General features: G+C 48.9%; 1 protein-coding gene and 1 pseudogene across 1 annotated transcript; both read left to right on the forward strand.

The window, feature by feature from the left end:
* Nucleotides 1-7399: 7399 nt before the first annotated feature.
* LOC114828059 (uncharacterized) lies at nt 7400-11941 on the forward strand (annotated as a pseudogene).
* A 1017-nt stretch (nt 11942-12958) lies between these two features.
* Nucleotides 12959-15047, forward strand: LOC108863844 (uncharacterized; the record flags this gene model as incomplete). The annotated part of the gene is made up of 5 exons (XM_018638478.1): nt 12959-13233; nt 13316-13476; nt 13667-13916; nt 14011-14239; nt 14352-15047. Coding segments are annotated over exons 1-5 (1611 nt in total), but the record flags the coding sequence as incomplete, so codon positions are not given.
* Nucleotides 15048-15152: the final 105 nt, after the last annotated feature.

Below are 15152 nucleotides of genomic sequence, written 5' to 3' on the forward strand. Positions count from 1 at the left end.
GCTAGCAATAATCTCTTCTCGTTACTGTAGAATACGCAAGGATCGAATTTACTCTAGGTTAGATTAAGCTTCAAGAGGACGGACTTAATGGTCGTGAAGAAACAGCGGGGCGCTTGGCGAAGCCCGTAGAGAGATCTGAGAAGACGAAGACTTTTGCCCGTTCCATCGGAGAATCCTTCAGGCTGATGGGTGTAGATCACTTCGTCTAACTTCCCATACAGGAACGCTGTCTTAACGTCAAACTGAAAGACTCAGAGTTTCTTTTGGGCAGCAATGTTCAACAACATTCTGCAAGAATCGAATCGGGAGACAGGTGCGAATTTCTCGAAGAAGTCGAGATTCTCTCGCTGTAGAAATCCTTGGACGACCAACCTGCTTTTGTGACGAACTACCTTGCCGGAGGCGTCTTTCTTGCGCTTGAAGACCCATTTGTTTCCTATGATCTTGTGTCCGGCAGGTAGATCTTCTGGTCTCCATACTCCCATCGATTCTAGTGAGGTGATTTCGTCCTTCATGGCAGCCAGCCATAGGTCTCCGTCCTTGGATGCCATGGCTTCCTTGTAGTTCTTGGGATCACCGTGAGGTTCTTCCACGTTGAACATTGAAGGATCGATAGGTTTACTCTTGGACCTATCTCTGAGGACTGGAGGTTCATAGTCAAAGTTCAGTTCCCAGTGCTTACGACGTTTAGGCTTCTGAGTGGGAACAGGAGTGGTTTCAGGCTGCGGAGCCGCTTCTTTTTGTTGTTCAGCTTCCGTTTCTTCTTCTGGGTTCACAGGCTCTCCTGAAGTAGCGCCCTCCCCAGCTCCATCGACGTCGTTCGACGGCTCTTCGGTTCCTTCGGGATGGTCGCTTTGTTCTGTTTCTGGATTTACCGGCAGCTCGCTCTCTTCTTTGCTCCCCTCTGGAACTTGTTTGTTAGCAAAGACGCTTGGATGTGGGAAAACTACATCCTTCGTTTCTTTCACAACGCGGGTAGCTGGGATCCAGACACGACACCCAGTGACCGGGTTGAGAACTCCTACCTGTCTGCCTTTCTGACTTCTTGGAGACAGCTTGTGTCGAGAAGCGATATCGTAGAAGAAACATTCCGTTCCGAACGGATGTATCATCGAGAGGTTCGGTCTCGTCTTGTGCATGAGCTCATATGCAGAGACGTTGAGAACCTTGTGAAATGTGACGGCATTCAGGACATGTGTACAGTAGTTGAGACACTCACCCCAAAGGCTAATGGGACACCCAGTTGAGTTCAGGATGGTCCGGATCAGGTTGTTCAGAGTCCGATTTGAACGTTCACTGACTCCATTCATTTGAGGCCGAAATGCGCAGCTCTTGGTAAATTCCGCGCCGATGCTGTTGAGGAATTCACGAACTTCTTGATTGTCGAATTCCAGGCCACCATCCGTGTGTACAAGTCGAAGTTGTTGTCCTGTAATGTTGTGGTACCATTTTGCGTAGAGCTTGATGCAGTTTGCTGTTTGGTCTTTGCTGTTCAACAGATACACCTTACGATACTTTGAGAATTCATCGGTGAGGCAGAGGTAGTAGCGAGCATTTCCTAGGGATCGGATCCCGATGTCCACGAGATCCCCATGTATGATTCCGGTGAATTTAGCGACTGACCCAGGTGATTTCGGTGAATCCGAATGCCTGGTCTGCTTGCCGCGGATGCAAGCCTCGCACGAGCTGAAGTCATTAACGTAGTTAGTGTCCATCTGTTTAAGGATCCTTTTTACCTTGTCGATTCCCACGTGGGCTAAGGTTTCGTGCGCTGACCGAAGAGATACTGAATCTACCACCGATTCAGTTTGCATGCTCTCTGTTGGGCTTGCCGGTAGAGCATCGATGACATATAGTCCGTTCTTGAGTTCCGCTACTAGGGACCTGTCATCCTTTTTCATAATGATAGCATGGGGTACAACTTTTATATCGAAGTTCCCACAGGCCAGTTTACTGTGCGAAATCAATCGCCTTCCCATGCTCGGGACGTAGAGTACATTACAGAGAGTGATGGTGGAATTGCTTTCCCGCGGAGAACTGTTGGGGTGACGTCACCAGTGCCTCTAACCTGGGGAGTCCTGGCACCGCCGAGCCTAACATTCCGGATGTCCTCCTCGTTCTTGAAGTTCGAGAACCATTTGCGGTTATTAACCATGTGGTGAGTAGCACCGCTGTCGAGAACCCATTCTCGACCCTCCCTCAAGAAGACGGAGTCATGATCTCCATTCTTCTCCGCCAGAGCGCAATAGCATTCGGCTATATTGGCCGTAGTGCTTCTCCTAGGATTTTGTTTCCTGGCGTAGCAATTCCTTGCTATATGTCCCGGTTTCTTGCATGTCCTGCAAGTAGTCGTTACCCTTGATGACTCTGAGGAGCTCTGTTGTGATGTGCTGACATAGCTGTTCTCCTGATGCGTCGCGGCTCGGGGTTTCGTGTATCGACGAAACGCTACGAAACCTACGCTGGTTTCCGGATCGCAGGTTCATCTTGGTGAACATGGCTGTAACTCCTTCTGGATTCTCGGATTCGCGACGAGCTGCTTCTGTCAGGATGAGGTCAACTAAATTGTTGAAGGTCTTTTCTGTTTTTGGTTTCGGAAGCCAAAGTAAATACCTTTATCCAAGCCCAGTTTGGGGGTAACTTGTTAATAAAAGTGATACATTGTATCGGTTCTTCGATGTCAGCTTGAGACTCATCGAGTGCGTATTTCATTCTCTTGAACGCCGTGATGTTTTCCTGAATACTTCTGTCCTTCCCGTACTGCCACGAGAGGAAATTTGGAACTGCCACGAATTGTTGACTTTCAGTAGCAGCTCCGTAAGTCTCCTTGAGCTTTTTCCAGGTGGATGCGGCCGAAGTATACTCCAGATTCTCATAGAACAGATTTCGGAGATTGTTACCGTGGATCGAGTTGATTAGCACATACTTGGCCGCCAGGTTTCCTCTGTTGTACAGTTCTTGCTTCTTCTTGGCTTCAGGGGTCGTTCCTTTGTCTCCGACTATTTTACCGTCTACGACTTCCCATGCGTACGGTATAAGCTCCAACGTAGTCGGGAGCAGAGATTTCAATGAAAGATAGTTCGAGCCGTCTTCGTTGAGTATCACCGAGCTGGTTTTGCCACGAATGTCGCTGAGGTTCGGTGGCACTGTCTCGTCGCTGGGATCTGGCTTGACATCTCCTCCTTCAGGAGTGTCTCCACCTGTAGGAGCAGTTCCTCCTCCGGATGATCCTCCAGCGGCGGTCGATCCACCACTCGCACCGACATCGACGAACTCTTCACCTGTGGTAACCAGGGCCAGAGGTTCGGCTTGTTGTTGGGTCATGGCGAAGCTTCGGTTACAGATAAGTTGGCATGTTGTGAGGTAGTCGAAGACGATGTTCTTGCTCGAAAGAACTCACGTCCTTCGTGCTGATAACGCTGAAGGATATTTTGACGGTTTTTAGAGCTTGGGCGCTGAGTTCTGAGCGAGGCTTCGAACGATGAGATAGCACAAACGATGATCACCACAGTAGAATAAACACAACAGACGTGAAGTAAACCCGAACGGGAATTCTCCTCAAGTGCTGAAGGCCTTTATTGAACTATCTTATATACTACTAGATTTATGCGGTCAGAAAGGGTTAGTCTGTACAAACTATCTAGTATGCGCTTTCGACATAATCGAATGCGTTTGAATACGTCCGCGATTAGCGGGTTGCTGATTACTGGAATGGTCAATCTACGATTGCCGACTTCTATGGGTTTGGGAAACTGTAAACTAGTCAAGAATGAATAGTTTTTCTATCATTCGGAACATAGAGAGCGTCACAAAGCTTGATGTTCACGCACTTGTTTCTTCGGCGGACAGTCAGCAAGGCGGCACCATACCCTTGTGCCGTGAGGGTACTGTTGTTGCCAAGCTTGACTTCTCGAGATGTCGTCGCGGAGTTTAGTTTCGTGAAGAAGCTCTGATCGTTGAGCACGTGATGTGAGCTGCCGGAGTCGACGACAAATTGCACCTGTGTGGTTTTTGCACTTCCCTTTTCTTCAGGTGAGTCTCCATTCGTGAGGGAGACTTCTGCCACGTGCGCCTCCGGTTTACCTTTGGTTTTTCGCGGAGGACCTTTCTTGTTACAGTAATTTGAGGAATGTCCCACTCCATTACATGTCCAACAGCGCAACTCCGTGGTGCGGGAGTAAGACTGCATTTTCCGCGTGTTTGTATTCTGTCGTTGGTATTGCTGCCGCATAGGTCGACGTCTTCTTCTGGTCAAGTTGGTCCTTGCCATGAGCACCGTTACATTGTTGATGTTGCCGCTCTCGTTTTTCTGTCGGGCGGCCTCGCTCCTAATGAGGCTGAGTAGTAGGGTCTCCAGGGTTTTGTCATCTGAGGATCTAGTGGTCCATGCTTGTTTGAACGAGGACCAAGAGTTCGGAAGAGCACTCACCATCTTGGAGATGAGGACCTATGGGTCCAATACCAATCCAACCTCGACGAGGCCGAACGTGGTCCTCTGGTACCGGAGTATGTTCTCGGTAACAGTCTGGGAATCATTGTACTCGTAATCAAGCCACATATCGAGAGCCTGTTCCTTGAAGATTCCATCGTTGCGGGTGAAGTGCTTCTTAATATTTTTTCACATGGTTACAGCACTCACGGTTTCGGATTCTCCGTAGAACAGCTCGAGGATGATGTTTGGATGAACAATGTTGAAGAAGCAGGTCCTCGCATTGCGATTTCCGGTATCATACTTTGCAAGTATAGCTGGATCCTTGTCCGGTACGATTTCTTTGTTTACTACCTGCTACGCGTAGTTCTCCGCTTGGAGGAGTCCGGGAGCCAATTATTTCCAAGTGAGGTAGTTCTTGCCATCTTCCCGGAGGACCATGGCAGGCTTGAAACGGATCTTCGGAGTATCGCTTCCATCGACGTTCAGCGTGATCGCGGTGTCGCGCTGCATCATTCAAGAGCGTTAGAGACCTCTTGACTCACCTCGGTGATTCAAACTCTGGTGTGGAGTTTCCTGTAGAGTTCACTCGTGCGCAATAACGAATGTTGGGAATCCGTGAGGATCCTGAGCGTTGGCTCACTGAGAAGGTGCTCAGTCAGTCGGAGTCCACGGTCCAAGAGTCTAGAGTTGATTCGGCACGGGGTTCAGATGATCTCCGAGGGGCGAGGTCTCGTAGGGAAGATGCTCTCAGGAATGAGGACGCAGGGTTTGCGTGTGACTGAAGAATGTGTGTCCGATGTTTATTTCGGAGGTGCTTTCATACCATCAGAGCTCCATAGGCTCGTACAGAGGAAAATCAGTTCCAGAAAATATAATGGTACAGAGATTAATGATGTTGTGACAGTAAACATGAATAATATAATCAGAGTCTTGGCGACCAAGTCGGTGCAATTATCCTCAACATAGACTGACACGAGAAGATTCTAGACAGTAAATCATGGAGAGTCATTGTCCTACAGAGGGCAAGTTTCCTACATTTTCGTGTAATCAAGTCCGAAAGATGTGTGGATTGCTGCCAGCAGCGGCGCGATTCCGTCAAATGAATGTTCTCCGGCGAAGCGACGGCCACCTAGCAGCGCCGATCTCCCACAGAAGTCGCGATTCACCCAACGGATGGTGACGCGTAAGAAGCTCCGTTTCCGCCCTGACCATATGTCTGGTGTCGTCGCGACCCACTCGACCTCGGCGAACATACGCGTCAAATGAAATCTGTACTGATCGGAAGCACTCCCTATTCTTCGCCCAAGAGTTTCTCGGAATATGACTTTCAACCCTTTGCGTTCCAAGTCGAGCAAATTCAACATCACTCTGAATGACTTATTCTCCGGAATTCGCGTACTCGGGTTTCACTAGACCGTCTCGGATGGCGACCGTGCAGTCGACTGGCCAGGAGCATGATGTTTCTTCAGATGCGTCACCAAATTTGACGCTCGGTGATACTCTCGCTCGATTCGATTTCTTCTAAGATCACGGCTGGAGTCGCCGCGAAGGGCATGGAAAACGGGCTCTGGAGAGCGTGTAGAACGGCGAGTTTCACTTCGCGCGGCAGGTCGAGGAGCTCCATCATTCGTCGTTACTAATCCCGATGAGGCAACGCTTCGAGACGTATGTAGAGCACAACAGTTCACACATCACCCCCGAGAACGAGAACGATTTCATTCCACAAGTCTCTGCCCGATTGTTCGCTGTCGCCGTGTCGCGATCACTCGCCTGGATGTTGACATTCCGCTCAGAGCACGATGCCCGGGAAACTTTTCCGTCTGCGCGGAATCCCGCGATGCTGGAAGCTGTGATTACGGGCATGATCACGCCTCACAGTGGGGCAGAATGCGAAAATAGGATGAAAAAATTCAAGTCAGCGATTCCGCTTTTTGGGCCACGAACATTCTCATCGACTCCTTGAAACTCGGGAAGCACATCAATCTTGTCAATATTTTGATCCACGAGTGCTTAACGAACAGCTCAAGCAGCCCTGAAAACACCACCCGATCCAGACGTTGAAGTGGTCGTTGCAGTGCTCCGCGGAAAAAAACGAGATCAGCTCTCGATATGGAAAAAGAACTTACCAGTGAGCTTGATTGAGTCGAGATGAATGTTCAATGCAACATCCGGGGACAATATGTATAAGATCTTTGAGACACCTAGTCAATTTCATGAAGACTTGTCATTTCTTCGGGGTATGTGTCAACTTTTACATAGGTAGAAGTACACGCTCTCCCTGAGTCTTCCTCCAGGGAGCAGCTGAAAAATGCTCTCCGATCTCTCCTCTTCCAGATTCAGTCCTCAAACCCTGCTTTTTCGATGCAGAAGTCGAGTCCTGCAATCTCTCGCAGGTGTGCAAATCAAAGTGTCTCGCTTCGAATTTTTCGATGATTGGCTGGCTAACGGAAGTGGTCGTGCTCGTACAACTTTCCTGGAGAAGAATCCCATCATTCTCCTGGTTCATACGGCCCGCCTCGAATCCATCCCGCCGACTCCGAGGGTTGGTCGCCCTCATCATCACCCCCTTATCGGTGGGCTTGGACGATTTGAAAAAAAACAGCAAAATAGTTTTTTCAACCTATTTTCGCATTCTGCCCCACTGTGCGCCGGTGATTATGATCGTGAATTATGATTTCAATCTCAATCATCATTATGTTTAATTATTGAATGATCCTGTTTCCCGTTGTGCTTGAAGTTATGATTATGATTATGATTATGATTATGATTATGATTATGATTATGATTATGATTATGATTATGATTATGATTATGATTATGATTATGATTATGATTATGATTATGATTATGATTATGATTATGATTATGATTATGATTATGATTATGATTATGATTATGATTATGATTATGATTATGATTATGATTATGATTATGATTATGATTATGATTATGATTATGATTATGATTATGATTATGAACATCGCAGCCAGACACATTCTTTTGAATGCACTCGACACCCCTCTCATCGAGGGTCTCTTCAGTGATGATTCAACATCTGTGAGTGGCCCAACAATCTGGAAAAGACTTGAAGATCATTTTCTGCAGAACGATGCAAGCAGGAAAATTATTGCTGTTAACAACCTCTTTGCTTTCCAATACCGCGATGACAAAACCGCGTATGATCACGTAGCAGACCTCAAAAGACTGAAGACGGCGCTGGACGACGCCTCCGCGAAAATGGACGAGGACATCGTAAGCATTACCCTGATCAACAAGCTGTCTCCAGATTACAGCTGGATAAAACAAAGTTTCACGCAGCTAGACGCTTTAGGAAGAAAGCTGGCTGACATCTCAAAACTCATCCTGTCCGACTACGCGCGCAGAGAGTCCGAGAGGGCTACTCGGCAGCCCTCCGAAAGGAACGGAGCAACCGCTCTCGTTGCGAGATACAATCTCCGTCGACTCTCTAGAAGCAACCAAGCTCCAACTCCTCAGCAGAATTCATCGAACCGTCAAAATTACTCATCGCCCCCGATCAAACCAACCACGATTCGGTCAGAAGCCACAAGGACAGTGATATGACTATCAACAGCAAACAACTTTCAGCAGTTCGATGCAAGAGAACAAGAAGACAACCCTCCGATGCAATTACTGCAAGAAACCTGGACATCTTATTTGCCAATGCCGAAGAGCCAAGGCTGGAAACAAGCCTGGAACGGAATCTTACAACGTGGAGTGTCTAATGACCGAGGCGAAGCACTCAAGCAGTCCAGATTCGAGCGAATCCCACGGTGAGTTCGTCATTGATTCTGGTTCCACACATCATATAATCAATGACAGAAAATGGTTCACGTCCTTCCAAACCGTCAATTCTGACAAAACCGTCAGACTAGGAGCTGCACGAAAACTCAAAGTTCAAGCCGTTGGTGAGGCTGTACTCCGTGTCAAGAAATGAGGTAAGGGGAGCGTGATCATTACTCCCTCGAACTGCTTGCTCGTTCCCAGAATGAGACGGAACCTGAGTGTGTGTGTGTGCTGTCTCGCAAAAATCGCATCTGCAACAAAGCCATCGGAAACTCCGATGGTCTCTATATTTTGTCTGCACATAAGCGAAAGGCTGCAGAGTCCCCGCAGACCGAGTCCAACAATCCTGAAATTCAGGATCCCAGCGAAATTTCACCAATATCCCTCCTGGAAGCACATCAAGCCTTTGCCCACATCAACAAAGAAAAGGTGAAGATGACTCTCAAACAAGCGAATATACCCTTTATCGACGACTTCGAATCTTGCGAAGCATGCATTCAAGGAAAAAGCCAAATCCAGTAGCGCCTACGACACTACCGTGTCCTAGGACGCGAAAACGTCTTCTGTGTCTCTCTCTAGTCTAGATATTATTATCTATCCCTTTGGATTATCTAATCTACATATTTTCATTGAAATAGCATTATTGCATGCACCTCAATCAATTCATCGGTGATTTCGCTTGATATCTCACCAACCAGGCCTTCACGGCGGACTTTTTGACGAAGCCGCTCAGATGAGAGGATTTACGGATGATGCTTTTTTTAAATTGACGACGAAAGAGTGATGTTCGTCCAATGATCGCGGTAAACTCTGTACCATCGTGTTGATGTCAACTGGCTGCTGAGGTGAGGGAGCTGCAGCAGCAAGGAATCATACGCGAATCGAACAGCCCACGGTGCTCACCGGTAGTCCTCCTGAAGAAGAAATCAGGCGAGTACCGATTCTCCGAGGACTATTGGGAGCTGAATAAGATCACAAAAAAGGATGTGTGTATATCCTATCCCGCGCATGGACGACGCGACGTCCTGGACAGTCTTGCCGGGGAAGAGTTCTTCTCATCACTCGACCCTCAGCAGGGATACTACCAGTGAAGTGTCGCAGAGGAGGACGGAGAGAAAATGGCCTTTATCACCAACGATGGACTGTTCGAGTTCACGAGACTGCCCTTTGAGCTTACCGGAGCCCCGGCGACCTTCGAAAGACTTATGGATGCGCTGCTCAGGGGTAGAAAATGGCACTCATGCCTAGTCTAGCCAGACGACGTGGGCGTCTTCGGGCGCACATGGGCCGAGCACAACGAAAGATTGACAGATATGCTCCGGTGCCTGGACGAGGCGAACCTGTCCCGGTACCTGAAGAAGTGCTTCGCGGAGAAGGAGCTACAGCTACTGGGTCACACGATCACCACGAAAGGGATCCTTCCAGACCGATCGAAAAGAGAGGCGGTGGGGAGGTTCCCCGTTCCCGATTCCGTCAAGGCCGTGAGAAGCTTCGTGGGTCTGTGCTCATTCTACCGCCGTTTCATACCAAACTTCACAGGAATCGCCCGGCCGCTGCACGATCTGACAAGAGATTGGTCTCAGAGATATCTGGACCCGAGAACATGAAAACGCGTTCGGAAGACAGAAGAAGGCCCTGATGTCACCACCGCTCCTAGTGAGTTTCGACCCGACGAAACCAGTCACCGTACACTCGGACTCTGGCGGATACGGCACAGGTCTCATCCTAACGCAGCAGCGTGACCTGGACGGAGCGGCGGCGGTGGTCGGGTACGCCAGCCAAACTCTGTCCAAAGCCGAGCAAAACTATTCAACCACGGGAAAGGAATGCCGGGCAATAGTTTGGAGTACGCACGCCTTCAGGCCGTACCTGTACGGCAGACCGGTCACCGTGGGGACCGATCACCATGCGCTGGGTTTTCTGTGTAGTATGGTACTTCGTTCTACTTAAAGGAAGAACACCCTCCTGGTATGGCTGACTCTCACTGACTGCGCGTAGCGCTACTTCATTGATATTCTCTCCAGAGGGCGCTCCAGTACACGGGAAGCGCGCTCATGAACTTGTCTATTCTACACCGCCCTTCCCCATGAACTAGAATTCCGATCTATTAAGACCCAGGAGCGCGTACACATCACCGAGATCGTCCGGGTCTGTCCTTGTTCGTTTCGGAGGGTCCGCCGCGCCGGAGCTACATTCTCCGAGCTGACCGACCTCGGACGCTTACCAGGCTCTTCGATATCGTCCGGAGCCGTGAGCGTATAATCTGACCCGATTAGCGTTTCCGTCGCAGAACATAGAACTCCTCGAACATAGAGTGCGAAGCAGCTGAATCGGGAGGAATGTTGGGTCTGTGGACCCGTTATTTCCACCGCGCACTTTCTTGACAGTCGGTGTCGTTGATGATGGTGGCGCTGTGCTGATCAAAGGTTGAGCTGTCGTCGTTTTCTCTGCCAATGCTGATGTCTCCGAGCGACTTGGGATGGCTGGATAAATCACGGAGTGAATTTTGGACGAGTCCACGGGGATTCTGGTGTTCTGAGGATTTACCTCGGCTGTCTTGTCGACACCCTTGAAAAGTGATGGTGCTGTGTGTTCCGAAAGATGAAAAGTGTTTGAAGCTGATAATTTGTCATATTCGGACGCACGGAATCTCTACAGATGAAGAGGAGCAAGGTTCTAATACTCTTGCTACAACGAAGTCATCCAAAAGCCTCGTTGTCTGCTGATATCCCTGATTGTGAGTCGAACTCTCACTCCAATACAACAGCTTATGGGCTCAGTCATCGCGAAGACTGCGTTGGCCTAAGTGAGAGTGTCGAAAATAAGTCGTAGGCGATGAATTCTCAAGCTCAGCGAACACTCACAGATCAAGACGAAAGTGAGTTGAGAGTCATGCCGACCGAACCGGGAGATTCAACTGCCGGGACTTCCTCGAAGTCAGGCTCCAAGATCAAGGTAGAGAAACTGAACAGACAAGAAGACCGGCCTAGATGGAAATGGCAGCTTTATCTGGCTCCGAGAGCCAATGGCTTAGAAGACATAGTGTACGGAACGAAACCACGACCCCCAAGTTCGAATACAGCAGCCTTAGCATCATGAGGCATCGAAGGTGCCTAAGCAATGAGCCTCCCTGCTGGGACCCTGAGCAACACCATCTAAGAGCTAGTCCTCACTTGCGACACAGCTCAAGGAATCTGGTCTAAATTATGCGCACGATTCGAGACGAGCTCTCTTCAAAGGCTCGATTCCCTCATAGAACAATTCTTCAAAACGGGAAGAGATGAGAGCGAAGACATGGCAACCTATGTGGCGAGACTCCAGAAGTTGTTCGTGGATCTGAACAACGAGTATGAGAAGCAAGAAAAATGCAAGCTCTCTGATCGAATCCTCATGGGAGGAATCCTATCCACTCTAGGCACAGCTTATAACTCCTTCAAAGATGTATGGGAATCGTTTGCACCGAAAGAGAGATCTGTCAACCTTCTTCTCAAAAGACTTTGTAATATCGGAAGGAGAGAGGTGAAATCCACCGAGCGAGTCTTAACGGTACAGAACGTCAAGGAGTCGAGAATTTCAAAGACTGAAAAGATAGATAAGGAAATGAAGTACACATGCAGAATATGCAAGAAGCTCGGACACAGGGCGAAAGAATGTCCGAATGCTGAGAAAAAAAAACGAGCATCCTGGCGAGCGCTTTCAGCGTAGGCAACGAAGTCTCGTATATAGACGCATGGATATGCGACAGTGGCGCTTCTGTACACCTAACCGCCAAGAAAGAATACTCCTCTGATCAGGAAGAATTCAAGTACTCAAAAGAGGTGTACTTCGCAAAGGAAGGCTTATTCATGCGAGCACTGGGAACAGGAAAATTCGAGGTGGAAATTTCCCGTGCTAATCAATGGAGAGAAGCCAAACTTATTGATGTCTGGTACATTCCACATGCGAGTGCGAATCTCTTCTCGGCCAGAGCAGCAGCCAAAAGAGGTTTCAAAACGGAGCCCACTGATGTTGGAGTAACGATTGAGCCCAGAGACGGGCTCGTTATGCTTTCCCAAAGCATCAACCATCTAAAAGTATTCGGAACTGAGTGCTATGTCTACGTCCACAATCACCGGAGAAAAAATTCGATGGCAAAGGAAGAGTAGGACAAGTCGTTGGCTATGACAATGAAGTGGATGGTTATCGCATCTAGCTTCCCAACGAACAGAAAATCATATGCACTCGTCAAGTGAAACTCAAGTCGGAAGAGATGTGTCAGAAGAAAGTCTCGAAGATTCCGATCGAGACAAAAGACTCTTTCAGTGAGTCAGACTGTAGAGAGAATGGATCGAGATATCGAAGATGCGAAGGAAGATGATGGGCTCAGGTCGATGAGGGTATAATCAGAGGGAGTTTCTGAATCCCGGGAAAGAGACGAGAAGAGCATCCACAGCTCAGAAGTTTCTGAGAGGGAAGTTTGAAGCAACTCTGAACCCCCCGAGGACTCCCAGAAAAGAGTATCGATGTGGCCAAAATGGTTGTCAAGCAAAGACTACGTTTTCCTAGCTGCTCCGTCAACTCATCAGGAAGTGCTGGATAGCAATGAGAAGGAAAAGTGTCTGAAAGCTATGGATGAAGAGCTTGAGTCGGTTCGAGAGAATGAAGCCTGGGAACTCGTGGAAAAACGCAAGAACGCACACTTTCTAAAGAATCGATGGGTACTCCTGATAAAGGATACACAGAATGGACCTCGCTATAAGGCTCGACTCCGCGCTCAGAAGTCTGGCGTTGACTTCGGCGAAACGTATTCGCCAAACGCGGTATGAAACGGCACGATTCCTGCTAGCCGTTTCCGCCGTCAAGAAGATGCACCTCAAGCAGTTTGATGTCAAGACTGCATCCCTATACGGCTTGCTCTCGGAGATGGTTTTCATCGAAGAACCGGATGCATTCAAGGACGGATCTGGCAGAGTTTGCCGTCTGAAACGAGGACTCTACGGTTTACGTCAAGTCCCTCGGTGCTGGAACACGCGTTTCGCTCATTTTATGAAGAAATGCAAGTTCACGCAGAGTGATGCAGATCCTTGCTTGTTCTCCAAGAAGGAAAGCTTCCGGTCTGATTATAGTAACCGTCCACGTTGATGACGGGTTGGTCCTATGTGACAGCGAGGAAGTCAGTCAGCAATTCATGGATGCTCTTCAGAGCGAATTCAAGATCACCACAGGAGACCTCAGCAATTATCTCAGTATTTGTATCGAGCGTAAGGTGGAAGGCTTCGAACCACGCTGATTATCTTGATCTCCTCGGCTCTCACGGCTTCCAGAGTCTGAATCTAACCATACCTACGAGGGTCACCTCTTCCACGGCGTCCCTCATTGATCACGTCTTCGCGCGATCGAGGCTCATTCTGGACCCGAGGGTCCAGATTCTGGATTCCGACGGTATCTCAGATCATTCCCTGATCAACCTCAGCTTCACCTACGAGACATCGGAGAGGCCTGGAAGCTTGCTGCGCAAGATCGACTACGGTGCTCTTTTGTCGGAGATAGACGAGGTGGACTGGTCCCCTGTATACCAGGCCCAGGATGCCAACGCGAAATCAGATCAACTGCTGGACCTGCGCTACAACCATCAACAACTTCTCCACCCTTTCACTGATCACGAATCGTTTACGTCCAATCAGAGAGTGGATGACACCAGGTCTAGTCAAGTCGATTAGGAAGAGAAAAAAGCTTTACCGGAACTATAGAAAGCACGGATCGAACGAGTCGAGAATCCTGTATGAGACTTACAGTGCCCGCCTCCGGAGGCTACTCAGGCTCGCGAAGGATGAGTACTACTCGGCGAAATTCAAGGAGGTTGAGGGATGCGCGGCCGGCTCATGGAGAATTATAAATTCTTTCTTTCGAGGCAAAACTAGATCGACGAAGCTCAAGCCTGATACTGTGGGTCTGGATGTAAACGGAATCAACGAGTTCTTCGCGCAACTGGGGAAACGCACAGTGGAAACGGCGATTGGACATGTGGGCCCTACTTTAGACCTTCCGGCATACAGTCGGTCTGTCTTCCCGGGCTTCCGTGCTCCAGATATCTCCGAAATCTCCGTGTCTTCTGAAGAATATCGACTCTCACAAGGCGGCGGGCCTCGATGGTATCCCGGGCAGATTCATCAAATTATGCCATGAAACCCTTGCGAAACCCGTCAACGATCTCATCAATACAATCTTCTCCACCAACGTATATCCTAGAAACCTCAAAACCTCTCTGCTCCATCCTATCTACAAATCAGGCCCCCAATCGGATCTCAACAGCTACAGACCTATTTCATTATTACCTATTGCCAACAAAGTAGTGGAGAGAATCATGGCTGAACAGATCGTCACATTCCTGGAAGAAAATGATCTGCTTTCGAGTAATCAACACGGATTCCGGAGAGGACGTAGCTGCGAACAAGCTGCCCTCATACTTTCTGACTATATAGCGGATGCCACGGACAGGGGCCTACACTGCGTCGCTATTTTCTGTGACATCAGCAAAGCCTTCGATTCGATCAACCATGAGCGCCTGTTAATCAAGCTGCAACGGATCGGCTTCAGGGGAGCATCGCTTGAACTCCTGCGCTCCTATCTGTCCGAGAGGAAGCAAGTATTCGGGGACGGGAACAGCTGGAGCGACCCTCATGAGGTGGAAATGGGCGTACCTCAGGGATCAGTACTCGGTCCAATACTTTTCTCCATTTTCGTCAACGATCTCCTGACCTCGGCCGACGACACCTGTGTAGTAGCTTTTGCCGATGATACTACCCTCTTGTGCAGACATGAGAATGCCCGGGTATTAAGCGACATTGCCTCCTCCGCTATCACCAGGATCGCGCGGCTCATGAAGACCAATGGTCTGGCTTTGAATGCAGGCAAAACCAGTTCATCGCCTTCGGTG

Source organism: Galendromus occidentalis, unplaced genomic scaffold (assembly GCF_000255335.2).
Source record: "Galendromus occidentalis unplaced genomic scaffold, Mocc_1.1 scf7180000077082, whole genome shotgun sequence".
In the NCBI taxonomy this organism is placed as follows: domain Eukaryota; kingdom Metazoa; phylum Arthropoda; class Arachnida; order Mesostigmata; family Phytoseiidae; genus Galendromus; species Galendromus occidentalis.